Below are 27,843 nucleotides of genomic sequence, written 5' to 3' on the forward strand. Positions count from 1 at the left end.
GACAGAAAAGTCAGGCTCCTGCTCCAAAGCCCAAATCTGGCATCTCTTCTTCTGAGAAGTCCTCCAGGACCTTCCTCAGCAGAGTCCCCTGCTCTGCTCCCATGGTACCTGGGAGAGGGGCCTGAATACCACCTCAGCTAGTGTGTGCATGCCCCCCACCTCTTGATCACGTCCCTGTAGGCCTGGCCCTGCTGGCAGGGACAGCATCGGTGCCTTGGGTCCCACTGACCCACCCGAGGCGCCCCATCCTTGGTGGTCAGTGCCATTTGGATGGCTGCACAGGGTTGGGGGAAGGGCTGAGGGCACAGTGGTCTTTTACCCTGAGCTCATTGCCACTGCGAAACACACCTTGTTCTCTGCAAATGGAGGATGCTTACCAGAGAGTCAGTGTCCTGGGAACTCAGCAAAGTCTAAAACAGAAAGCCAGCCCTATTTCCTGTTTGGTTCCCAGGAAAGAGCCATTGGGGATGGAGGGCTGAGGGTGTGCCGGATGCTGTGCTGTCACATACATACAATTTCCTATTTAACTCTAGGAATTGTCGGCCCCACCTCCAGGATAAACAAAGTGCGAAGTAATGGCCCCACAGCCTGTAAGTCGTACAGCTGGCTGTGGTCTAACTTTTCTGCTTTGGTCCGCGGAGCAGGGCCTGAGGGGGCCTGGACGCCACAGACAGCCTGACCTTCCCTCAGGGCCGCTTCATCCCAGGAAACGTCCCTGGGGCCTCGTGGCCACCCGCCCCAGCACTTGAGGGAGGGACAGAATAGTGATGGGTTGAGTCCACGAGGACCACACACTACAGTTTGGTGTTTAATCAGGCTGGAACACAGGCCTGGGTTCTGTTCGAATTTTGCACATAAGGAAGCCGCTGGGGAGGTGAGAGGCAGGGGCTCTCTGCCAGCAACTCAGGGGCTTCTGTTTCGCGGGAGAACAGCAGCAGGTGACGTCTGATAAAAGTCCATTTGTACAAATTCCACAGACTCACACTCCATCCCTGGGTGCTCAGAGTCCAGGCTGGAACAGGCTTCCCGGAGCACAGACACAGAGGGGCTCAGGGGACACATGTGCTGGGACCTGGCCCGCCGTCCTGCAGCAGGGGGGGCCCTGACTCCTACGGGAGCTGCTTGGGGCTGGAGGATGGCCTCCTCCCCCGGAGCACAGGGCACTAGAGACCCCACCCAAGGATGGCCCTTCCCAGGCTGGCGGCCTCGGCCACGTTCCTGGGCCCTGGGGCCACGTCCTCGTGTTCTCAGAGGGTGACAGCACTCAACTCGCAGAGGTGCTGTGAGGACCGACTGTGGGAACCCAGTGACAGTGCCTAACACGGTGAGGGCCCAGCCCGGCTGCACAGGTGTGAATGTTCCCATCGCTCAGAGGAACACTGAGTGGAATCAGCAGGGAAACGCTAGTATCCATGGGAGCCATGGTGACTGGTGGTCGTGGCCCCACCTGTACCTCAGAGGTTCCTAGATACACGTGCAGATAGAGACATAGGGCTGTCAAGACTGAGAAAGCAGCCCAGTGGAGCAGGACGAGTTCAGGCACCGCGCTGAGGCCCTCCGCTCCAGCACAGAGCTTCAGGATGCAGTGGGTGGAGACTATCTGTATTTCCCTCCAACTGCGGAAGTGGGCTGTTGGACTCACCGTTGTATAAGGGACGGTTGGAACCAGGACCAGTAAGGAGAGTCTTCTTGTGTGTCTACTCAGTGCACGTGTGTACACAGGCAGCCCCAAATCTGGTGCCTCTTCAACTGAAACTTTCCCCCAAGGTCTGCGTCCCTATTATTCATTTTCTCCCTCACTGCTTGGCCTGACAATTTGGTCCAAGGATACAGTCGCCCAACCAGGCCATTCTGCCTCCTGGGAATTGCCAAGGATGGACCTAAGCCAAGTGCTGGCAGGGCCTCAGGGGGCACAACAGAAACTCCTGGTGACAGACCTGCCTGCATACTTTGCTCCCAGAAGGGGAAGGTCTTCTGCTTCCTCCCGGTCTCTGATCTGCCCCAGGCACCTTCCAATGGACCGTCTTCTGCGCTTCCTTTGCCAGACTCCGTTTCTGTCAGTTGTAACCCGAGGACTCTCAGCTGACACAGCTGTGACCCGGGAACTACATCAGATGCACAGGGAGTGCAGTGGGACTGAGCTGTCAGCGTTCAGGGGGAAGGGGATGGGTACTGCATGACCCAAAGCCGCAGTGCCCTAAACGGCCCAGGTGGTGTCCAGCAGAGACTGACTTCTCCAAAGGCTGGTGTTAAGAATTGACGAAGCAATGAAACTCAGGATTCCAGTGGTCAGACAAGCGGGTGCCCGTGACTGCTGACCTCTTCAGGAAGGAGTGGAAGGTTTGATGGGGGCCTGCGGGGGGCCATTCATGACCTGAGGACTGCCGAGCACAGAGGTTGGGCCTAAACTCCCACAGTGCAGGGCGTCAGGCTCTGAGGTTGATCTCTCAAGGACAATCTCTGTCCCGCCACCCCTTTGAGGAATGTGCCAGGTGCATTAAGGCCTGAAGGAACATCCTGAGCTATTAAGTCACTAAGGACCTTTGGAAGGAGAGATACAATCGGCACGCAAGTTAGTGATCTTAGCCTGAAGAACAATCACCTGAGATAATAGTACACCAGTCACGATGTTAGCTTAGAGGAACAATACCCTAGTTTATGATCTTGGTTTCAGGAACTTTTAATCTTAGTTTTATGAGAACTGTAAACATTAGTAAAGTCTGCAACAATATACAAATTAATGATTTTAGTACACGTTGTTAATGTACCCTAAAACAATACATTTGCCTACGTGCAGGAATGTATGAGCTAATGGGTTAAAATCATATAAATTAACTGCTGGAAATAAACTCGGAGTCCACTCTTGACCTAGCGTCTTGCGGGCTAGAGTGAGACCCTCTCAACCCCACCTTTTAGTCTTGTCTTTCTTTCTCAGTCCTGCAGCACAGGTTTTCTGGACCTGATCGATTGTCGGCTGGCTCCGACAGGGGCCCCAGGGGAACACTGGCTGATGGGGAGGCAGAGGGACTGAGAAAAGTCTTCTGCAAGGTGGTTTTTACAAAAGGACACAGAAGGCAGTGGAGCACGAGGTGGGTGACTGAGGAGATGTCCCGGATCTTTCTCAAGTGTCTCTGACCACCTGCCTGGGGCTCCAGGCGTGGGAGACTGTGTGGCCCTCACACGCTCCACCCGTGGGAACACAGAGAGTCCGTGCCCAGTAGAGCAGGCCTGGGGGCTGCGGGAGAGCAGTGCTCAGATACTTCCTTCTTTTCTCCCTGGAAAGGCTGAATCTGAGGCCACTGAACGCAGGCTCCTCAGAAAGTACTGGCAGAGTGCATTCCCCACGTCGGTGATGAATTCTAGAGAATGGCCTTGTGTTGACTTTCCCTCCTCCCCTGTTTCATTTCCCCAGCCCCTCCACGTCCTGCTCGCAGGGATCCCTGAGCCTGGCCTCCAGCTCTGCCCTCAGGGGACCCCAGGCTACAGAGGTGACTGTGGGCTGCACACAGGCTTTGGGCTTCTGTGCTGAGAGTAACGGGAAGCCGCTGAAGAGTCGGAAGCAGCTGCTTGCTAAGATCGTTCTTTTTAAATGTCATTGGAGCCCACTGTGGGGAGTAGATGGACGGCAGGGCCAGGGCCACCTGTGTAAACAAAGTGAGACTCTTTCTAGAAGCTCTTGCAGGAGTCTGGGTGAAACGTGAAGGTAGCTTGGGGAAGGCTGTGCGCTCTCTGGCTGTCTCTCTCTGCCCCTCTGTTCAGGGCTGACGCTGTCTCCTACCTGCAAAGAAGCCCTTCTGATCCAAAGCAGCCTGCGTGCCATGTATCAGTCCTGGGTCCCAGGCGCTGGAGGGGAACATACCTGAGCTCAGCCCAAGCCAGAGGTGTATGGGCTTCCCCCAGCGGTCCTCGTGGGGCCTGTGGTACCAGGGTCTGAAGGAAATGACTGGATGGGAGGGCAAGAGCCCAGAGGGCAAGCATGAGGAGTGATGGAGGACTTGCTCCCTCAGGTTCTGGAACACAGGCTTCTGAGGAAGGGCAGTCAGACACCCAGAGACCAGCTGAGCCCGAGAATCAACAAGGAAAGGCTGAGTGAATCAGTGTGTATTTATTGACCCAAGAGCTATAGAACAGAAGGTGGGGACAGCCAGAGGCATCTCACGTATCTTCTGCACCACCCCCATCTGATGAAGAAACTTAAGCTCAGGGAAGCTGAGCCTCTTGGTCCCAAGTTAGTTGATCTCCTGGACACATCACAATGTTCATTGTCCAGTGACTGGCATCTGGATTCATTTTTGTTTCTTTCTTTCTTTTATTGTGCTTGGTTTGGTTTGGTTTGGTTTGGTTTTTCATTATCAACCTCTATTCCAACACAGCATTTGTTGTTTCACAGGAACTTCATTGGTGTCTCAGTGCACCCTGGTCCCACAGGGCACCTGGCAACTTGACAAATATTCCACCCCCTGGGGTGTCATCACCACCATCATCATCAGCATACTGAAGACATCACTGCCCAATTCAGATAAACCTGCTGGAAGTCAAAAGTGAACTGATGCTGGAAAAGGAGGGCTGGGGACCCCCACCAGGAAGACTTTCTTCTGGTAGGGACATCAGACCCCGGGGAGGGGCGATAGAGGAGCCACTGCCCCCTTCCCACCATCCAAGAGTCCCAACTCTTTGACTTTCTCCATTTATTATTCTTTTCTGTTTGCAGCCTTCTGGTTGCTTGATCCTCCATCCTCTCTCTTTATTCAGGCCCCCAGGGTCTTCTTTGTCCATGATACATGGTTTCCCCTTTCCCCTCACTCTCTCGTTCCCCCTGCGCCCTTCTTCCAGGCTCTAGGCTGCTTCCTTCTCTTTCACCATCTGCCACCTGCGTGATTCGCTGCCGGGTTGCCATCAGACCGGTAAATGACACATTCCTTCACACCTAAGTCCATAAGTTTTACTTGTCCCCTTTTCCCCTTTTAAAAGATACCTCTGCGTCTTCATCACTCACATGCCTCTGCTCCCTGCACTGCTCTGGATCGTGGGACTGGACGGGAGTCGGACCCTACAGCAGAATCTCATAGATCTGAGTGAGCTCCTCCAACCTCCTCTCCAGATCCAGGGCCCGCTGCCTTAGCCGTACAGCAGACTCTGACTTTGCCCCCGAAATCAGGTTCGCTGACTCATTCATCAGGAAACCCATGTTTAGGAGAAGGGAGAAACCTGTAGCGGCCATACCAATGGCCCGGGCTCCTGTGCTCATTGCCAGAGCTGTGCCTTTAAGAACTTCCTGCACCTGCCTGCTGCTTTGGACTGAGAGTTGCCCAGTGGTCAGGAAGCGCTGCACATCTGCTGCTAAGCCAGGGTTGGCTCTGAGCAGCTCGATGGCCCAGATATACTTTTCAATCTGTTGCACTTCTCTGAGTATCTCTGCTGCAGAAACAATTTGGGGCCGGCTCTGCAGTAAAACCTCCTTAACCGCTTTCCATCTGTTGATGGCAGGTGAGATTAGGTCATTGGCTTCAGTTTCTGCTGACGACGTGACAACACGTTCCACAACACTCGTGGTCACACCGGTCACGGCAGCTGCAGCCCCCAGCCCTAACCCAGTTGCCGAGAGTGCCAGACTGACCCCCGCTGTCACAGGTGCCAGAGCCAGGCCAGCGATGGCCAGGATGCCAGACGCAACACCAGCCAAGGTGCCTGACACCTGGGTGATGGTGCAGTCCCTGTGAACCTTGTCCACCTTGTCTGCAAGTGCACAGAGCTTTCCTATGCATTCCTCAAGCTCCCGTTTCACCTGAGGAAACTTCTTTAAAAATCTCTTCCTATTCAGCTTCTCCTTTAGCAGGCTGTATTTGTCCTTGAGGGCCAAGAGTGTCTTCAGGTCATCCAGGTATTCGCGTAGTGCAGCTGACTCTCCCCTGTAACCGTGAAGGTCAAGGGATTAAGAAAGGAACTTTGGAGTTCTCCATAAAATAGGCTCAACAAGATTCATCCTGCATAAATAACAGACATTTTACTATAAACCAAAGAGAAAAGACTTTTACAAATGTAAGTTTTTTTGATCAACATTATGCACTTGTTTTATATATTGTAGTGGCTCCACGCCATTTGTTCAAACACAAAATATAAAAATAAAAGCCATCTTAGGATACTCTTAGGAGGTAGATATTTGGTAAGACACATTCTGACTCAGAGGCAGGTCAACACCATCACCTCCAATGTGCTTGTTAGAGTGCGACCTCGGCAGATAAACACAGAGAAGTGGGACTGGAGCCAAGAAGCCCTCATTCAGAGAAGCTTAGGGTGCAGTGAGGAATCAACCTGCTTTTGCCCTTGGCTAAGGGAAGTGACCCTAAGCCCCTAGAATGTTCTGGCTGATAGGAGTGCCCTGGTTTGCCTGGGCCCCTGGCCGCTGACAGTCTGCCAGGCTGATGTGTGATGGGCCTCAGGGTCATGTGGTGTCAGTCTGACCTCTGGGGGATATGGACACAAGGCTGTTGGTCTTAACTCTGAGATGGGCCTGAGACACAGGCCACCCATGTGGACAGCATGTGATTGAGCCCCATGAGGACCCTGTGCACTGAGGCTCGGGGTGCTTCAGACTCTCTCCTTCACCAAAATTTAGTCAGGCTCTTCTCAGTCCTCTTCTCAAGCAGGCCTCCACCTTCCCCTTCCCTGTCCTGTCCCCGTTGGCCCCCATCACTCAGTCTCAGCAGGAACCCTGCTAAATCTGATGAGTGAGACTCCCGCACTGTGAGCTCTGATCACTTTGATACCTGATCAAATTCCTCATCTCCCGCAATTGATGAATCCGCCCATAACCTGCCTTTATCGAGAATCCTGTTAGGAAACTTCAGCAGGAATCCCCTCCGCTTGGTGTCTCCTCTCAGTAATTTTCCCTCCACCACGCCTCACTCTGCTCCTTGGCTATAAACCCCCAGTGTCTGTGCTGTGTTCGGGCTTGAGCCCAGTGTGTCTGCTCTACAGCAATGGGCTCCACACCTGTCACCACTGTCCTGAATGCTGCCTGCCTCATCATATTAAAGTCTATCAGGACCATATTTTAAGCACGGTATGCATCCCTGGTTGACAAAGCCCCACGTACACTGATACACTGAACTCAGGACTGTAATGCGTCTTCAGGACAAGAGAAACTTCATGTTTGAAACCCTCCCAGACTCTGCCCTGTGGCTGCTGGGAACCCACATCCTTCCCTGTAGTAAATGGGACCTGGGAGTCTGCCGGCTATCAGGGAGTTCTGTGTATCCTTTTCAGGAGTTCTCCAGCGTTAGGGTGGTTGTGGCATCCTCCAAATTTGTCACTGTTGTCAAGAGTTAGGACAATCTGGGGACTGTGCACTCAGACTTTGCAGTCTGGCTAACACCGCGTACATAGAATTTGTTTTAAGACCAAATCTCACAGCTAGAGGGGTCCTCAGGGATCACTTCCCTGACCTATGCCCTCTTCCAAGCCTGATGCCCTGTATCCATCCAGGTGAAGGTCACTGAGTTCAACCACTTCCCCACCTGACTGGGAATCAGGAGAGAGGTTATTAATCCTGGTTCTCCCTGGACTCTCCAGCCCACCTCACCGACTCCCAACCCACCACCCTGTACCCCCGAGCTCTCAGGTGTCACCAGCCTAACTCAACCTTAGCTGGGGCAGCTTCATTTGCGTGCACCCCAAGGCCATGTGCAACTCGATGGACCCTCTAAAAGATTCAAGACTTTATGAAACATCCATATGAATTGCTAATCCTGAAAGGCCTGCGTTTGGATGAGCTGGTAGAGGAAATATTATCCTGTTTGGTGGGGACTTGACAACCTCCTCAGAATCACACAAATCACACAAAACTGGCAGCCCCTCATTCTGACAATGGAGTCATGACTCAGCCACACCACATTCAGACTTGTCAGGCTACTCTATGTGGAATAGAAGAGGGTCCCACATGGCATACAAGACCCCTGGGCCCCCAGGCAGGGTGTGGAGGACACAGTCACCCTGGGCCCTCTATGCCCAGCATCAGCAGATCGAGTCAGGGAGGGAAGAACTGTCCCCTCTCCCACTCATGGCAACTCTGATAGCATCACAGCCCCTTCAGCTTTGTGTTCTAGGGGTCACTCCCCTCACTCTGGTCCTGGCCCTTTGCCAACACATTCTACTAGTTCCCCCACCTGAACCTCTCTCTCCATCCTGAGCCTTGGGTGCGACCCTGGTCCAGGCCTCCCTGGACCTTTGCACGACATGCCTGCACTTGGTTCCCCACCTGTGGCCACGTGGTTCACTCTAAAGCCATCACCACAGTCCATCAGATTGAACTGCATCTCCCCCTGTACAGATGATAAATCTGAGATCCAAGACATAAGCCCAGAGTCCCAGAGTTGGGCCAGGATAGAGCCAGGACCTAGCTCAGCTCCATCCAATTCCACCCCAGCCTCTCTGCCCTAGAGACCCGGGTCCTGCAGTGTCTGCACAATTGCTAAGATGGGGATACCAGGGCTCCAGTCAGAAAGAACCCCCAGGACACAAACTGACGCTGTCAGCAGTTTTCTGACTCATCCCAAAGGAAATCCTCCTTTGTCCTCATCTCCAGGAACAAGATCCTTGGCCCTGATCTCTTCCCAAAAACCTTTTTCAAAGTTAACATGAATGGAGTACCTACTACAAGTCGGCCATTATACTAAGCACTTGGCGTGTATTATCTCAGTTTCCTCACAATAACATTGAACAGATGAAGAAACCAAGGCAGAGAGTAGTTAAGTAACTTGTCCGAGGTCAATAACCTGCCTTGCAGTTTCATCTCTTCTCAACCTGAGGCCGTTCACCGCCAGCAAATGACATGGAGGAAAAATTCCTCATGGATTATTGAGAAGGAAATCCTCGATCCCAACCCTAGGATACTGCCTGGAGGAGGTGTGCCTTCCAGGAGGAACCTAGCCACGGTGGGGGCTTTAGTTGACATTCCTGGGGCACCCACACAAGTCACCTTGATAAATTTTCCTCCTTCTCAAATCTATTTAGGACTTCAGTCAGCAGGTGTAGGAGTTCCTCGCTGTTCAATATGTTCCAGAGGCACTCAATGACAGCCTCAAAAAACCACTCCTTATCTAGATGGAAAGAAAAAAGAATAAAATTAGCCAAAATTGCAGTGCAACACGATTTGTCTTCAGCACAAAGTGGTCACAGTTCATCTTCCTGAGCACTGTTCCCCTGGGTACTGTTGATGGAGTCACCCGGTGCTTTGGGCAGGACTGGGCCCTCCGCAAATTCATATGTGCAAACCCTGACCCCGCACGTGACTGAATTTAAAATTAGGACATTTCAGGAAATAATTATGGTTAAATGAGGTCATAAGAGTGGGGCCCTAAGCCAGTAAGGCGGTGTCCTTATTAGAAGAGGAAGTGGTGCCAGTCCAGCTCTCTCTCCACACTGAGAAAGGTCTGTGTGAGAACAGGACCAGAAGGCAGCAGGCACTGACACCCAGGACAAGAGGCCTCACCAGGACCCAACCCTACCTGCTCTTGCTAGTGAGCGCAGTAGTGTATACAGAAGTAGAAATATAAGGATCTGCGCCCGCAAGTTACATAAACCGATGTTACTTTAATTTTTAAAATAACTCAGAATCCAGAGCTTTGAGTCAAAGTACCAGGTGAGAGACTCCTCCCGTGAGTCACAGACGCCAGGCCGGGAGGGGAGGGGCTTCCTCAGAGGCGTGAGGGGCGGGACCTCAGCTCTGAGCCTGTGGTCCATCCCTGTCACCTCTCTCTCACCCAGGCTGCTCCCAGGGGCACAGCTCCCACTGGCTCCACTGAGCCCAGATGGCCCGTTTATACACAGGAGACCGTCTTGTTTCTGAGGAGAGCTGATCCTCAGGGCTCCCGCAGCCCGGCCTCCCTCACGGGCCCCAGGGCCGGCTGGGGGGCCCCTGGCTTCTACTCTGTGCCCCCCCTTGTTAATACTTGGCCAATTTGCTCTCCTGGGCAGCCCCTTTGACAGAGTGATTTAGTTGCTTAGTAGTCCAGTGATGGGGGCAAAGTGGTCCTGAGAAAACAGGAGTCAAGGAAACACAGTGATGATTTCAGTGCATGGAGAGTTGCTAAGTGTTTTCTCTCTCCTGCATCACTAAGGGTGAAAGGCAACCAGGGCTTCCGTGGGGGGAGCTCCCAGCACTGAATCTGTGTGTTGATTGATTGGGGTGAGGCGGGTGGGGAAATGCCTGAGGGACTGGGTGTCTGCAGGGGGATCTGAGGGCAATAGGATTAGAAGCTGCCTGAGGCAGTCCTGCCTGGTAAAGAGGTGCCCTTAATTAACCTTGGGGGTGGGGGGTGAGAATTCTGGGGTGCAGAGAGGCCCCACCTGGGACACACAGGGACAGCAACAACACTCAGGAGGACCTGCTCCGGGGCAGGCACTGGCCCAGCCAGAGACCTACGTTATATTTGATCCTCAGAACAACATGAGGGAATATCCTTCCCATTTTACAGGGGAGGTCAGGGAAGGTACTCCAGGTCACACAGGTGGCAGGTGGCAAAGGACAGTCTTTCGTTCCATTCGGGGGTCCGCCGACCCTGGCAGAGCAGTGGGGCAGGCAGCAGAGCTTGAGGAATGGGTTTCGATTGGTAACAGCCCAGAGTCTGAGAGCAAGTGTAGCCTAGACTAAGGGAGAGGGCAGAGAAGCCTCCAGGGTTGCTGGTCTACCTCCTCTCTCTTCACCTCCCTGGCCTCAGGACACCCCTTACTATTTCATCATCTGCTTCCCAGGCCTTCCCCTGCCCCACTCAGAGCATCTGCTGTGTGGTGGGGGAGGGAGGGAGTGAGCACCTTGGCCGTGGCCCCCGGAGGAGAAGGCCATGAAGGAGCCTGTGGGGATCAACCCTCTAGTGTTGTTCTCCCATCAGCCCCTCTTAGGGGCTCACAGATGTTTTTCAACCGCTTCTTGGGTCTTGATTCCTGTGTAGGATAATTCAGCCTGGCGACATTGCCCTCATTCTAGGGCACAAGGAGGAAGCAGGCAGAGAAGGGGCAGCTGAGTACCTGGGCAGTTAAGGAGGCCAACTGACATCATGATGCCAGCAGTGGGATATCAGTGTCCTCCCTTGAGCTCACCAGTTTGTGTCAGCCTCGAAGGAGGTGCGGCTTCACCCTTGGGGAAGGGAAAACACATTGTGGACTGGAACTTGAGTGAGCTCTGGCAACAGGGAGCAGTGAGGGGACAGGTCTCTAGCTGGTTCTCCCGGGATGGCCACCAGCGCCACAGTGGACTCGACCCACTGACGTTCTCTGTCTACTGGGCTCTGCCAGTGGCTATTCAGGGAAATTTCCTCCCATCACTGCAGTTCCCTCCAAACCAAGTCAGAATCCTGTTGTCCTGTTGGGGCACAAGGAGAACATATTCAGACAACACATGGCCACCTGGAAACTTCTAGAAGCAATAAAACCAAACACAGAAGAAAAGATAGGAAGGTAACAGTTTGCAAATTATGTGAGGGTGGGGGCAGCTGTGTTCACTAGTTGAAGGCCGCTCTCATTGCTGCAGGGTGTGTGGTGCCAGGGCTCCAGAAACTCCCGTGCACTTAGCTTAGCCCAGGTTCTCACTCTGGTGCTACAGCCTCCTGGGCTTGAACCCAAATCTTTCAGATCCAGGTGCCACATTTGTCATGACAGTGCTCTGTTGCCTTTTCTATACAAAAATATTTAATCATGGATATATATTAATTGGTAAATGGCTGTTACTATATCAAAATGATGTCTTGCACCCTGTGCTCGAGTCTCTGCCCTGACAAATTTCTTGGTGCTACAGCTTCCCAAAGCCCACGCCCTCCTTTCTTGTGCATGAGCTTCATTTCCCCAGGCCCTGGCCAAGTGCCCGCAGCCCTACCTTGGGCTGCCCGTGCCCACGGTGGTGCCCAGTCCTCTCTGCTCTCCTCCGCTAACTCTTGGACTTTAAGTTGTCTCTCATTCCTTATGTAAATAATAGCGCAGAGAACATCTTTCTTATATAAAACCTTGCTTGTATTTGAAATTGTTTCCTAAGCTATTTCTAGAATTAGAATGATTGGGTCAGAGAGTATCAACACCTAAAACGATTTCATACTTAGAGCCCCACTGTTATGCAAACCAATGATACCAATTTACATTCATACTCGAATCTATGAGTGTCCATCCTTGAAGTCTTGCCAGTTCTCAGCAGTCTTGTAAAAAAACAAAGAGAAACCACATCTTTATATAGAGAGAATTTCTTTTGGTTCTGCTTGTGACTATCTTGCTTTGGGAGATAAGGAAAGATAGCAAATATGTATTATGTTTAGGCACTATTTTTAAAAGGCGCTCATCAACTACACCTCCTGAGACCTGACAGAAATGGCAGTGAAGGTACTTAGAGGTATACACACTGCTAATGATAAGGGAGGCTTGTGTTATGCATATGTGTATGTTATGCATATGATATGTTATATATATTTTTCCAGAATAAAAGAATTTTTTTGAGTAAAAGTAGACTCATTGAAAGAGATACATACTGCATACAATGTAAGACAAAAGAAAGGCAAGGAAAGAGGTGTGGGAATTGGGTGCTCAGGTTAAAGTAAAAGTAGGCACACACTCCATAGACAGAGCGCAGGCCGTCTCCAAAGGGCAGAGAGAGCGCAAAGGACCACTAGGCGTGGTGGTGTCACTTTTTATGGTCTCAGTAGCTTCACAGGCCTACAGGTGGCATCAGTCCAATTGCCCTGGGGAAGAGGCTGGGATTCCCAGGGGTTGGGCCACCGCCCATTCTTTGGCCTTTTCCAGTTAGCCTTGGGGCTGTCATGGCGCCTGCGGGCATGTTATTTGATCAGGCTGTTACAGTGAGCACATAATGAAGCTCAAGGTCTGCTAGAAGTTAAACCTCTTAATCCTTAAGGCACAGTAGGAGGTGAATCTTCCACCATTTTGGTGTTAAATTACTGTCATTCCTTGAGTGGCTATGCCCTGCCCCCTTCCATCCTGTTTCATTCCTCCCCTCAGAGGTTTTACTCCCATAATCTTATGGGGTTGCAGAGGGGTGAAGATCCATCTTCTGAAACTGCTTCCAAGATGAGTAGGGGTGTTGACCCTGCCTATCAGGGAGTAAAAACCTCTAAATGCCTAACCTAGGGGCCCCAGGGGCAGGACAGCCTTTTTGCTTCTGCGTCCAAGTTTGATATGGGCTGGAATCCTCACATAACTGTTATCTGGATGTGGAAATGCTGGAACCAGTTTCATAATTTTCTTATGAATCTTCTCAATGATGGAACACCTTTGTTATAGCAGTTTAACTCTATAATGACAAAAGACTTAAAAGACAGGGTTAAATAACTGCAATTTATAGAGATTTCTTTATAATTATTAAAGTCATGATTGATTACATTTGACTTAACATATTAAAGAATGTTAGTTAATTTAATATCTAAGATGCCCCAGATTTCCTTTAAGGCATCTCAGAGTCAGCTGGAGCTACTAAGAACCTTTAGAACTTGTTAAATACTTAAAATCCTGATTAAAGATGAAACTTATTACATTTCTACTGCGTACTGAAATATATTTTTTAGGAGCTTTAATTGGATATATTCAAGCAATCATGAACTGTTTTAATTACTGCTACATGAGATCATTTATTTTCCTTAAACAGGCACCTGAGGTCTTGTATTGCCTCACAAGCATAGGTCTCTCCTGGCTCCAGGTGGGGCTTGTAAGTTACAGGCTTTATTCTGGACAGAGGTACCCAAGTGGCAATTCCTTGTAGCTTAATGGCACTTGGGGTGCTTCGTTGTACCTGACATGGCCCTTCCATTTTGGCTGCACCTGGACTTCAGGGAACCCCTCCTTTCTAGTTTTTAGTAAGACAAAGTCCCCTGATTAGGCAGAGACTTCAGCATTTTCCTCTGTGGGAAAGGGAAACACTTTGTTTCCGTATTCTCAGAGAGCCTTTAGAACTTGACTTAAGCTAACAATGTGGGAAGCTAATCTATGAGCTTCCTCATCAAACAGGAAGTCTGCAGTTAAAAAGGGCCTTCCATACATCATTTCAAATGGGCTAAGTTTTAAAATTCCCTTAGGGCCAGTCCTTATTCTTAGAAGGGTGTTAGGAAAGAGGGGGACCCAGGTTACTGAAGTCTCCTGACATAGCTAAGCAAGTGTTCTCTTTAGAACATGATTTGCTTTTCCCGCCTTGCCTGAGGATTGAGGCCTCCAGGAAGAGTGGAGGCCGATAGTTAATACCCAGAGCAGAAGAAACTTATTGAGTCACCTTGGCAGTGAAGGTGGGTCCATCATCACTCTGTAAGCTTCTTGGTAACCCAAACCTCAGGAGTATTCCTTTGAGCAGAAAACTTGACACATCTATTGCTCTTTCTGTTCTGGTGGGGAAAGTTTCTACCCATCCTGTAAAGGTGACTGTGATTACCAACAGGCATTTCCATCCCTTACAAGGAGACATCTGGGGAAAGTCCATTTGCCAATCTTCCCCTGGATAAGTTCCCCGATGCTGTGTGGGCCAGACTAGGGGTGGGGATATAGGGTGACTCCCTGTGAGACAGGAGGGAAGAGGACAGGCCACAGGCACTCAAGGAATGACAGCAATTTAACACCAAAATGGTGGAAGATTCGCCTCCTACTGGGCCTTAAGGGTTAAGAGGTTTAACTTCTAATAGACTTTGAGCTTCATTCTGTGCTCATTGTAACAGCAGGATCAAAGAAGTTGTCCTCAGGTGCCATGACAGCCCCAAGGCTAACAGCAAAAGGCCAAAGAATGGGCTGTGGCCCAACCCCTGGGAATCCCAGCCCCTTCCCCAGGGCAGTTGGATTGATCCCACCTGTAGGCCTGTGAAGCTACTGAGACCATAGAAACCAGCAACACGGCACCTTTGGCCGCCCCTCTCTCTTTGGAGACTGCCCTCATTCTATCTACGGAATGTGTATCTACTTTTAATCTGAGTACCCAACCCCCACACCTCGTGGCCTTTCTCTTGCCTTTCAATGTATCTTTATGAGTAAATCTACCTTCTCTCAACTGGCTCGCTCTTGAATTCTTTCCTGCGTGAAGCCAAGGACCCAACCAAGACCTGACACCTCACATCTGTTTTCCTGCATCACCTAGGTCATTGTGGGCACAAAGTTCACAGGCCCTAGTGACTTCCTTAACCGTTTGGGACAGTCCCTTGCCTAGGAACACTTGAGAAGTTAGCCTGAGCATGGAGTCCCACCCTAGGTGTGTGGCCTCAATGTAGATGCTTAATTATTTTCCGTTGTTTGTCCCCAGGAATGAGGAGCTTATTATCTCTTTTGTCAGCCACCCCGGGATTCTACTCTAGCCCCCTATGTTTAGCCCACTCGACCTCTTCAGGTGTAGAGGATGGCGCCATTGGGAGAGGCTGGTCCTCAGGTGGGAGAACTGCAGCTTGTAAGACCGGCTGTGCTCTGGCTGCAGCTTCGGCACCTTGTCTGTGAGGGCGTTTCCCTTTATAAGGGAACAATCGCCCTTTTGGTGTCCCCTGCAGTGTATGACTGCAACCTCTTTAGGAAGCCAGACTGCTTCTAGGAGGTTTAGAATTTCTGCCTGGTGGTGGATGGGGGACCCTTTGTCTGTCAGCAGTCCCCTTTCTTTCCATATGGCAGCATGGACATGTAACTGAGGAATCCATATTTAGAATCAGTAAAGATATTGGTTCTTAAACCTTTTCCTAACTGGAGTGCTCTTACTAAAGCAATTACTTTAGACTTTTGTGCAGAAGTCCGGGAGGGCAGAGCTCCAGACTCAACGACTGTCTGTAGGTTTGCTATAGCGTAACCGGCTCACCTTGTTCTGTTGTGTATAAAGCTGCTGCCATCAGTAAAGCATTCTGCTTCGGGTTTGGACAGGGGCTCAGCCCTGAGCTCTGGCCGGCTGGAGTAAACGTGCTCAATAGTCTCCACGCAGGAGTGAAGAAGGCATTCCTGGGATGGGACATCTGGCATTAGAGTGGCCGGATTTAAAACCTGGCAAACTTTAAGAGTTAAATCTGCGGAATCAAGTAGGAGGGCTTGGTATTTAAGTAATCGCCCACGTGTCCGCCAGGGGTGTCCTTTGTTCTCTGAGACTCCTTGTACCTGGTGGGGGGTTAGAACTTCCAGTGGCTGTCCCAGGGTAAGCTTAATGGCCTCAGCTGCTCACAAAGCAGTGGCAGCTACTGCCCCAAGACATCCTGGCCACCCTGTGGCCCCCTGATCAAGTTGTTTTGAGAGATAAGCTATTGGTCTAGGCAGGCCCCCGAGCTGCTGGGTGAGGACGCCCAAAGCTCTTCCTTGCCTCTCAGCTACATAGAGCGTAAAAGGTTTTTCTAAGTTTGGGAGACCCAGTGCAGGGGCAGTTCCTAGTTTCTGTTTTAAAGATAAAAATGCCTGTTGACAACTTTTGTCCCAATTTAGGGGTTCGTGGTCACCCCCTTTTAGGGCCTCATAAAGAGGCTTTGCAATATGCCCAAATCCAGGAATCCAGGTCCTGCAAAATCCTGCCTCCCCAGAAAGGCCTTCAGCTGCCTGTTAGTCTGGGGGTGGGGGGTGAAGGCTCATAATAGGTTCCTTTTGGTCTTGGGCAAGAGTTCTACTCCCGGGGCACAGTATATATCCCAGGTACTTAACCTGTTGCATGGACATCTGGGTCTTGTGGAGAGAGACTCAATATCCTCGTTCTCCTAGGAATTGGAGAATCTGAATAGTGTTTTTATCTGTATCCTCTCTAGTGGGGCTACAAATTAGGAAATCGCCCATGTACTGTAAGAGAGAGCCGTTGGTCAATTCTGATTCTCTCAACTCTTATGCTAATGCATTTCCAAGCAAGTGAGGGCTGTCCCTGAAGCCTTGGGGCAGCACAGTGCACGTTAGCTGGGAAACACTACGAGTGTCTGGATCTGTCCACTCAAAGGCAAAGAGATACTTATGTATATGTATATGTTATGTATATGATATGTTATGTATATTTTTCCACAATAAAAGAATTTTTTTAAAAAAGCCAGTCACAAAAGGAAAAATGTTGTATGATTCCACTCATATGAAGTGCTTAGGGCAGTCAGATCCATGAAGTCAGGGAGGACAGTGGTGCTTGCCAGGAGGGGAGGGGAGGGGTGTGAGAATGGGGCGTTAACGTTTCATGGGGACAGAGTTTCAGTTTTGCAACATGTAAAAATGTTCTGTGATTGGATGGTGGTTCTGAGTGCCAAATCGTGGGAATGCCCTCAATGCCACTGAACTGGACACTTAAATACGCCTAAAATGGGAAATTTTATGTGATGTACATTTTATCACAAACATTTTCCAAAAAATACATCTTTAAAAAAGCCAAGGTTTATGGAAAAAATAAAACACCTTGGCACACATTTCCAGCAGAGCTGTGATGTCGGAGAAGCTGTTTTGCAGTGGAAACTCAAGTCTGAAGTGCTGGGAGTGAACACGTGGCTCCCTATGAACAAATAAAACTAGACTGAGCACCAAGGGCAAAAACATAGTGTTGCCTCCACGCGTCTGGTGGATGGAAACACCTCAGTGCACTTCTACTCTTGTATTATACAAAGACAGTTGCCTGCCACCTCATCCCAGAGCTAGGATTTCTGTTCTGAAATAAAATCCCTTGAATTGAAATGTTATGGAAATGACAGGTCAGCCAAGAAACAAGCACCACACGGAGGGTTGGAGTACTCAGATTTAGTACACCGACAGGCTCAGAGGGGCTTCTGCTGCAAAGCTCTGAGCACCTCCAAGACGTGCACATGAGGTTTTATAGGGTTAAGTACAAGCTCGGGGTATTGGGCCTATAGACATCGAACAGCTTTAGCAGCATCATTATCACAAAAGTCGAGACAGAGAGGCAGCAAACTAATATTTCAAGGACAGATATGTCTCTCTGACAATTCAGCTGGCTACCAAAAAAAAAAAAAAAAAGAAAGAAAGAAAGAAAGAAAAAAAGACAACAAGAGCAGGGAATCAGCAAACAGACATTTATCAACTTAGATTTACGGGTTAGCCCAGTAGAACTCAGATCAGTAATCTGACACTTGTTAAATTTAGATTGATGAGTAGGCCCAGCCCAGCTCTTCCTTCACAAAAACTCCATTTACATGGGGCTGGAAGCCAAGGGGCAGAGTAGAGGAGCCAAATCTCACCTCCTTTCATACACACACCAAAATCATAACTAATTGCAGAACAACCATCAGTAAGAAAGACTGGAACCTACCAGAAAAAATCTTCCATAACTAAAAACATAAAGAAGGAACCACAAAAAGATGGTAGGAGTGATGCAGGAAAAACTGATGTGGGCCGTGAGGAGGGCAGTGTCCCAGGTTTCGGTGGAGCCCCTGGGACGTGCCCCGCCAGGTGTGAGTCCTTGGCTTCCCCCAGGAAAGAATTCAGCAGCGAGCCACAGTAGAGTAAAGGTAGATTTATTTAGAGAGATACGTACTGTATAGAGTGTAGTCTGTGTCAAAAGGCAAGAGAAAGGCCACAAGGTTCGGGCGTTGGGTGCTCAGGTGTAAGCAAAAGTAGGTACACACTCCATAGAAAGCGTGGGCTGTTTACCAAGAGAAAGGAGTGAGACAGGTGGCTATGAGGCGTGGTGTTGCCAGTTTTCATGGGTTCAGTAGCTTCACAGGCCTACAAGTGGGAGGTCTATTCCAACTACCCTGGGGAAGGGGCTGGGATTGCCAGGAATTGGGCCACAGCCCACTCTTTGACCTTCTATGGTTAGCCTTGGGATTGTCGTGGCACCTGGGGGCAGGTTATTTCTCATGCTAATATATTTCAGTGGGAGTATAATGAAGCTCAAGGTCTACTGGAAGTCAAGCCTCCTGCCATTTTAATTCTCAAGGCCTACTGGGAGTTGAATCTTCCACCATTTCGGTGTTAATTGCTGTCAACCCTTGAATGGTTGGGCCCTGCCCCTTTCCCTCCTGTCTCAGGAAGAGCAGACATGTGATATAATCAAATCCCTTACCCCTGGGTAGGCAACCCCCAAACTGGAGAATAATTATGTTGAAGACAATCTCCGATAGAGTCACAGTTCTAAGCCCCACGTCAGACTCCTCAGCTTAAGAGTCGAGCATTAGGAAGAGAAGCCCCCAGAGTATTTGGCTTTGAAGGTCAGTGGGGCTTAACTGTAGGAGCTCCACAGCACTGGGGGAAATAAAGACTTCTCTCTTAAAAGACACACACAAAATCTCTCGCAAATCAGGACCAAGGGATTAAGCAGTCATATCATTGGACCCTGGGCCAAACCTAACTACTGGGCTTGGAGGCCCTCTTGGGGAGATGTGGAAATGGCTGGGGCTCACCCTGAAGTCAAAGACCCAGTGGCGGACACATTGGGGAGTATTCATTGGCTCAAACTCTCCTGGAGGCTCACATCTTGCTTGAGTCATGTACCAAGGCCAGGCGCCACCCAACAGCTTGTAGGATCCAGTGCTGGCTCACCTCAGGCCAAACAACTACATGGCCAGGAACATAGCTGCATCATCAGTAGCCAGACTGCTTGAAGACTTCCTGAGCACACAGTCACCTCTAGAAATGCCCCTAGATACAGCCCTGCCCACCAGAGGGCCAGGACCCAGCTCCACCCACCAGTGGGCAGGCACTGGCCCCTCCCACAAGGAAGCCTGCACAAGCTTCTAGACCAGCCTCAGCCACCAGGGGGCACACACCAGAAGCAAGAAAAATACCATTCCACAGCCTGTGGAATTAGTCCAGAAATGCAGGCCAGAACCCATCCTGGGATCAGCTGTCACCTGGCCCTTGGGTGATGACAGGAGAAGGCACTGCTGGGATGCACAAGACATCTCCTAAGAGCGAATCTTCTCCAAGGTTGAGAAATGGAAGTAACCTACAACATATAGAAAATAAAAAAGGTAGACAAAATGAAGAGGCAGATGAATGGGTTCCACACAAAGGAAAAAGATAAAATCCCAGAAGAGGAGTTAGATGAAGTAGAGATAGGCAATCTACCTGAGAAAGAGTCCAGGATAATGATCATAAAGATGATCAAAGACCTCAAGAGGACAATAGATGACCAGTATGAGAAGTTACAGGTTGTTAAAAAAGACTTCAAAAAAAAAAAAAAATGAAGCAGAGTTGAAGAATAAAATAACTGAAATGAAAAATTGACTAGAAAAAATCAACAGTAGACTAAATGAGACAGAAGAATGGATCAGTGAGCTGGAAAACATAGTGAAAATCACTGCCACAGAACAGAAAACAAGAAAAAAGGATCAAAAGGAATGAGGACAGTTTAAGAGACCTCTAGGACAATGTCAAGTGCACAAATATTCACAGTATACTGGTCCCAGACGGAGAAGAGAGAGAGAAAGAGCCTGAGAAAATACTTCAAGAGATAATAAGTCAAAATTTCCCTAATCTGGGAAAGGAAACAGTCACCCAAATCCAGGAAATGCAGAGAGTTGCGTACAGGATTAACCCTAAGATTAATACACCAAGACACATTGTAACTAAAATGACAAAAATTAAGAGATACTGCTAAGAGCAACAACGGAAAAGCAACAAATAACATCTAAGGGAGCTCCAAGAAAGCTATCAGCTAATTTTTCAGCAGAAACTCTGCAGACCAGAAGGGAGCGGCACGATTTACCTAAAGTGAAAAAACTCCAAGCAAGAAGACTCAAGCTAGCAAGGCTCTTGTTCAGATTTGACGCAGAATTCCAAAGCTTCACAGACAAACAAAAGCTAAAAGAATACAGCACCACTAAAGCAGCTTTACAACAAATGTTGAAGGAACTTCTTTTGGCAGAAAAGAAAAGGCCACAACTAGAAAAAGAAAACTATGAAATGAAAAAGCTCACTGGTAAAGGCAAACATACAGTAAAGGTGGGAAATCACTCACACACAGACTAGTAGGGAGGTTAAGGGGCAGAAGTAGTAACCTCAGCTGTATCTACAATGAGCAGTTAAGGGGATACACAAAAGAGTTTGATGTAAAATATGATGCCAAAAAGAGTAATGACGAGAGGAGGAATGTACAAATGCAGGGTATTTAAAATGGATTTGAAATGAAGACCTCAGCATCTTAAAATAAACACACATATATAGACATTGCTATACCAAAACCCCATGGTTAATGCACACCAAAAATCTATAAAAGATATACAGATGAAAAAGAAAAAGGAATATAAACATAACACTAAATATAGTCACCAAATCACAAGAAAAGCCAAAAAAAAAAAGGAAAAAAGGGAAAAAAGTAAACTATAAAGAAAATGGAAAGAGAAGCTACAGAAATATTTGCAAACGATGCTACAGATCAGAGATTAATTTACAAAATACACAAACAGCTCATATAGCTCAATTTCAAAAAAGCAACCAACTCAACGAAAAATAGGCAGAAGATCTAAATAGATATTTCTCTGAAGAAGATCTACTGATGGCCAACAGGCACATGAAAAAATTCCCAGTATCGCTAGTTATTAGAGAAATGCACATCAATAGTATAATGAGGTAGCACCTAACAATAGTCAGAATGGCCAACATCAAACAGTCTACAAATAACGAATGCTGGAGAAGATGTGGAGAAAAGGGAACTCATCTAGTGGGGATGCAAATGGGTGCAGCCACTATGGAAAACATTATGGACATTCCTTAAAAAACTAAAAATCGTTACCATATGATCCAGCAATCTCACTCCGGAAAATATATCTACAGGAAACTGTAATTTGAAAAGAAACATACACCCCAGTGTTCAGAGCAGTGCTATTTACAGTGCAATAGCCAAGGCAGAAAAGCAACTTCAATGTCCATTGACTGTTGAATGGATAAGGATGTGGTGTATACAGATATAGTTATAGATATAGATATAAGTATATGTATATACATGTGAAATGGGATATGAATTAGGCCAAGATGGCGGAGTAGAAGGATGCTCGTAGGTCACCCTCTCCCACAAATATACCAAAACTCACATCCATGGACCCACCCAGCCAACCAGAGCACCCGCTGAACTCCAACAGAACATTGCCCTCTTCAAAAGACAAAGACACCACGAATCTGGTAGAAAAAAAAAGAAAAAAAGAAAGAAGAAAAAGCAAAACAGTGTGGGACCAGTCCTGCAGGGAGGGAGAGGCAGAGGAGGAATAGCACTCGTTTGCTGAACTCTCCCTCTCCAACAGAGAGGTCAGAGGGACAGAGGGTGAGCCTCCAAGGCTCAGATCTGTACTGAGCAGCCCTTGACTGACAGAACTAAGTTAAATGGGCACAAAGTGTCCCTGCAACACCCAGCCCAAGATGTGAGCCTGCAACTGGGGGACAGGATAGGTTGCCCGAGCTCAGCAGAGGACTGGGGCAGCTGCACTGAGGCACCCCTGGGGGATTTTAGGGTACTGTGCACTGTGGCTGGGAGGGGATACAGAGTAGAACAAGCTGGGTCCCCCATAAATTATGAAATAGAAAAGCAAAGCAACAGTGCTGGTGTGCCCTGAGGGAAGGGGCTCTGTAGCCTTTGTCTCCTGAGACCTGTGGTGCCATTACTAGCATTTCTCAGGAGAAGAAAGGTGGGGCACAGCCTCAGCCACCACATCCTCCTGTGAACAGTGCCCGGGCGGGGGAAGGGCCAAGACCTGAATCCGTACCTGGGGGCTCCACAACCTCTTTGGTAGGACTGAGATTTGTGTACAGCCCAAGGCAGATAGGATTGTTCTACCCTGATACCTCAGAGAACTTGTGCTGCCAAGACAAACAATGAGCTGAGTTTTGGCAGGGAGCAGGAGCAGGGCTGTTCTTTCATCTTCCCCGAGCCCACCTATGGCGTGTGTACCCAAGGCAGATTGGGCAGCTGCACAGAGCAGTGGAGTCACCCGTGCTGGGGGAGGGTGGGCGGCCACCCACCTTCCTGGCAGGAGTGCAGCACCTGATCATGCTGCTGGGAGAGAGCGCGATCCTCCCACCTATCTCACCAAAGTGCAGCATCTGACTGTGGCATTGGGAGAGGGAGTGACCTGCCTGCCCAGCATGTAAGAGCACAGCTCCTGACCCAGTTTTGGGAGGGGATGTGATCTGCTTGCCGACAGGCAGTGGGAGCAGCACAGACAAGGGCACCAACAGAGGGCATCTGGAAACAGCAAGCTGAGTCCGTGAAACAGGGCAAAACAGAAAGATCTCTTGATAAAATCATTGAGTGCACAGTCTCCATGAGAATACATCTCTTTTTTTTTAAACTTTTTAAAATCTGTTCTATTTTCTATTACCTTTATAATCTTTACTTTTTAAACAATTGGGTATGTATGCCTACAGTTTTAATAACTTTTAAAATTTTCTTTTAAAATCTTTTAAAATATTTCACTTCATTTTTACTTCTTTAGGTTTTGATCTCCTGTTACTGATTATACACAGGTTTCAAATATTGTTTTTTGACTTTCTTTACTTTTTTAAAGGTTTTTAAATGACGTCTCAACTGAACTGCTTTGTGCTTAAAATTGCTCTTCTATTATTGATTACACACTGTTTTCAAGTCTTTTTTTCCCTCCCTTCTTTTAAAATTCTCTCTCTCTTTTTAAGTTTTATTCCTGCATAGGCTTTAAATAGATAAATAAATAAACTCCTTAAGGACCACAATAGGTAAGTGATACTCCAGAAGCCACAGAGATATGAGCAATATGAAGAAGCAGAGGAACCACTCCCAATTAAAAGAGCAAGAGAACTCCCCTGAAAGAATGATCAGTGAAATAGATATTGATGGCCTACTAGATGAAGATTTCAAAAAGGAGTGATCAAAGTACTGAAGGAACTAAAAGAGATAGTGTTTAGAGATATAAAATATGTCAAAAATGAAATTGAAGCTATAAAGAAGAGCCAAGTAGAATTGGTAAACTCACTTGCTGTACAAAGCAGGCTAGATAATGCAAAGGAATGAATAATTGACCTAGAAGACAAGAGAACAGAAAGCACCCAATCAGGACAGCTGAGAGAAAAACAAATAAAAAACAATGAAAACAATATAAGGGACGTATGTGATAATATAAAGTGTGCCAATCTACGCATACTAGGGGTTCCAGAAGGGGAAGAAAGAACAAAGGGGGTGGAAAAGGTATTTGAAGAAATCATGACTGAAAACTTCTCAAACCTAAAGAAGGAATCAGATATCCAAGCACAGGAAACTCAGAGGGTCCCGAACAGGAAGAACCCAAACAGATCCACACCAAGACATATCATAATCAAGATGGCCAGATTCAAGGATAAAGAAATGACCCTAAAGGCAGCAAGAGAAAAACAAAGAGTGAGTTACAGGGGAACCCCCTAAGGCTCTCAGCTGATTTCTCTACACAAACACTACAGGCCAGGAGGGAGTGGCAACGTATATTCAAAGTCCTGAATGAAAAAAAGATGCAACCTAGGATATTTATACAGCAAGGCTATCCTTTAGAATAGAAGGAGAGATTAAAAATTTCACAGACAGGCAATAACTAGAAGAGTTTAGCAACACTAAACCCATGCTAAAAGAAATATTGCAAGGTCTACTCTAAATAGAATAGAAGCAGGATGCTACAAAAATGAGAAACTCATAACTGGAAAGGTGATAACTACTATGGATTACAGATAGAATAAACACAAAATTGTAAAAGAACACATCTAAATCATTAAGGGTGGGAGAGAGAAGCAGGAAAATATAGAGTATTTATTTTTTCTTTTTAAAATTTTTTGTTATCTGTAGCATGGGTTGGAGCTTATATTACTATCTGTTTAATACCAATGGTTATAGGAATGGGTTAATTGACTTACAAAAAAGGGTAACCACAAGCCAAAAACATAAAAATGAGTCACAAAAGCTAAATAAAATCCACGATAATACAAAGGAAAATTATCAAAATACAAAAGGAAGAAGAAAGGAACAAAGAGGAAATAACAAATCAACTGCAAAAATAAGTTCAAAATGGCAATAGACACACATCTATCATTAATTACTGTAAATGTTAATGGACTAAATGCCCCAATCAAAACACAGACTGGCAGACTGGATAATAAAGCAAGAATCTTCAATATGCTGCATAAAAGAGACCCACTTTAGGGAGGCAGACACATATAGATTGAGAGTGAAAGGATGGAAAAGGATATTCCATGCAAATGGAAAAGCCAAAACAGCTGATGTAGCAGTACTGATTTCAGACTAAATAGACTGTAAAACAAAGGCCATAAAGAAAGGTAAAGAAGAACATTTTATAATGATTAAAGGAGTAATATAAAATGAGGATTTTACACTCATTAATATATATACACCCAATATAGGAGCACCTAAGTACATAAAACAATAACTAACAGAGAGAAAGAGGGAAATTGATGGGAATGCAATAATTGTCAGAGACTTTAACCCCACATTAACATCACTAGACAGATCTTCCTGACGTAAAATAAATAAGGCAACAGAGAAATTAAATGATACAATAGAAGAATTAGATTTGGTGGATATTTTCAGAGCATTACACCCCCCCCCCAAATAGGATATACCTTCTTTTCAAGTGCACATGGAGCATTTTCTAGGATTGGTCATGAATTTAGGCACAAAAGGAGCCTCAACAATTTTAAGAAGATAGAATTTATCTCAAGCATCTTTACTGACCACAATGCCATGGAACTAGAAATCAATTAAAGAGAAACAAAGGAGAAAAAAAGGAAAGCATGGAAATTAAACAACATGCTATTAAAGAACCAATGGGTCAATGATGAAATCAAAGTTGAAATTAAAAAATACCTTGAGACAAATGAGAAGGAAAACACAACCACATAAAATTTATGGGATGCAGCAAAGGCAGTGCTAAGAGGGAAGTATATAGCGATACAGGCCTTTCTCAAAACTGAAGAACAATCTCAGATAAACAATCTAACCACCAGCTAAAAGAATTAGAAAAAACAGAGCAAAAAGCCCCAAAAGACAGCAGAAGGAAGGAAATTATAAAGATTAGGGAGGAAATAAATAAAATAGAGATTAAAAAAAATAGAAAAAAATCAATCAAACCAACAGCTGGTTTTTTAAAAGAGTAAATCCACAGACCTGTGGCCAAACTCACCAAGAAGAAAAAAGAGAGAGCACAAATAAGCAAAATAAAAAAGGAAAATGAAGAGATTACAACAAATGACATAGAAATCTAGAATATCATATGAGAATATTATGAAAAACTACATGGAACCAAAATGAGTAACCTAGAGGAGATGGAGAAATTTCTGGAAACCCACAGCCCACCAAGAGTGAATCAAGGAGAAACTGACCACTTGAAGAAACCAATCACTAGAAATGAAAATGAATTAGCAATTAAAAACCTCCCTGCAAATGAAAGTCCAGGACTACAAGGCTTCACCAGGGAATTCTACCAAACATACAAAGAAGAACTCATACCAGTCCTTCTCAAACTCTTCCGGAAGACTGAAAAGGAGGGAATACTCCCAAACTCATTCTAAGAAGCCACCATCACCCTGATACTGAAACCAGGCAAAGACACTACCAAAAAAAGAGAATTACAGACCAATATCACTGATGAACATAGATGCAGCAATCCTTACCAAAATATTAGCAAACAGAATCCAACAGCACATAGAAAAGATTATACATCATGACCAAGTGGGGTTCATCCCAGGGACTCAAGGGTGGTTCAACATATGCAAATCAATCAATGTAATACATCACAGCAACCAGAGAAGGGACAAAAACCACATGATCATCTCAATAGATGCGGATAAAGCATTTGATAAAATTCAACACCCATTTATGATAAAAACTCTCACCAAAGTGACTATAGAGGGAACATATCTCAACATAATAAAAGCCATATATGACAAACCTACAGCCAGCATAGTACTCAACTCAAAAGCTTCCTGCTAAAATCTGGGACAAGATAAGGATGCCCACTATCACCACTCCTATTCAGTAGCTTCTTGGAAGGCCTAGCCACAGCAATCAGGCAAGAGAGAAATAAAAGGGATGCAAATTGGAAAAGAAGAGCTAAAAGTGTCACTATATGCAGATGGCATGATACCATATATAGAAAACCCTAAAGGGTCCACACAAAAACTAGCAGAAATAATTGAAGAATTCAGCAAGGTAGCAGATTACAAGATTAATGTTAAAAATCAGTTGTATTTTATGATGAATCAACAGAAAAAGAAAGTAAAGAATCAATCCCCTTTAAAATAGCACCCACAGTAATAAAATACCCAGGAATAAATCTAACCAAGGAAGTGAAAGACATATGCATGGAAAACTATAAAACACTGATTAAGGAAATTAAAGAAGACTTAAAAAAATGGAAAGTTATCCCATGCTTCTGGATTGGAAGAAACAATATTGTGAAAATGGTCATACTGCCCAAGGCAATCTACAGGTTTAATGCAATCTCTATCAAATTACTCAGGACATAGTTCACAGAACTAGAACAAATCATAATAAAATTTATATGGAACCACAAAAAATCTAGAATTGCCGAAACATTACTGAAGAAGAAGAAAGAGGCTGGAGGAATAACTCTCCCAGATTTCAGACAATACTATAGAGCTACTGTAATCAAAACAGCATAATACTCATACAAAAACAGACATAGGGACCAATGGAACAGAATAGAGAGCCCAGAAATGAACTCATAAACTTTTGGTCAATTAATCGTCGACAAAGGAGGCAAGAATATATAATGGAATAAAGACAGTCTCTTCAGCAAATGGTACTGGGAAAACTGGACAGCAGCATGTGCAGCAATGAAGCTAGAACACTCCCTTACACCATACACAAAAATCAACTCAAAATGGATGAAAGAATTAAACTAAGATAAGACACGATAAACCCCCTAGAAGAAAATATAGACAAAACATTATCTGACATACATCTCAAAA

The 27,843-nt window shown here is 46.8% G+C and overlaps 1 protein-coding gene across 1 annotated transcript in view; it reads right to left on the reverse strand.

Moving 5' to 3' along the window:
- Positions 1 to 5,050: 5,050 nt before the first annotated feature.
- Positions 5,051 to 27,843, reverse strand: part of LOC102531370 (apolipoprotein L3-like) — a 64,848-nt gene continuing 42,055 nt past the window's right edge. The window contains exons 2-3 of the mRNA XM_072972418.1: positions 8,978 to 9,098; positions 5,051 to 5,909 (exon numbers count right to left, since the gene is read on the reverse strand). Coding sequence (XP_072828519.1) covers positions 5,051 to 5,909; positions 8,978 to 9,098 — 980 coding nt within the window. The remainder of the gene's footprint in view (positions 5,910 to 8,977; positions 9,099 to 27,843) is intronic.

The sequence above is a fragment of the Vicugna pacos genome, chromosome 12, assembly GCF_048564905.1.
Source record: "Vicugna pacos chromosome 12, VicPac4, whole genome shotgun sequence".
NCBI lineage: Eukaryota > Metazoa > Chordata > Mammalia > Artiodactyla > Camelidae > Vicugna > Vicugna pacos.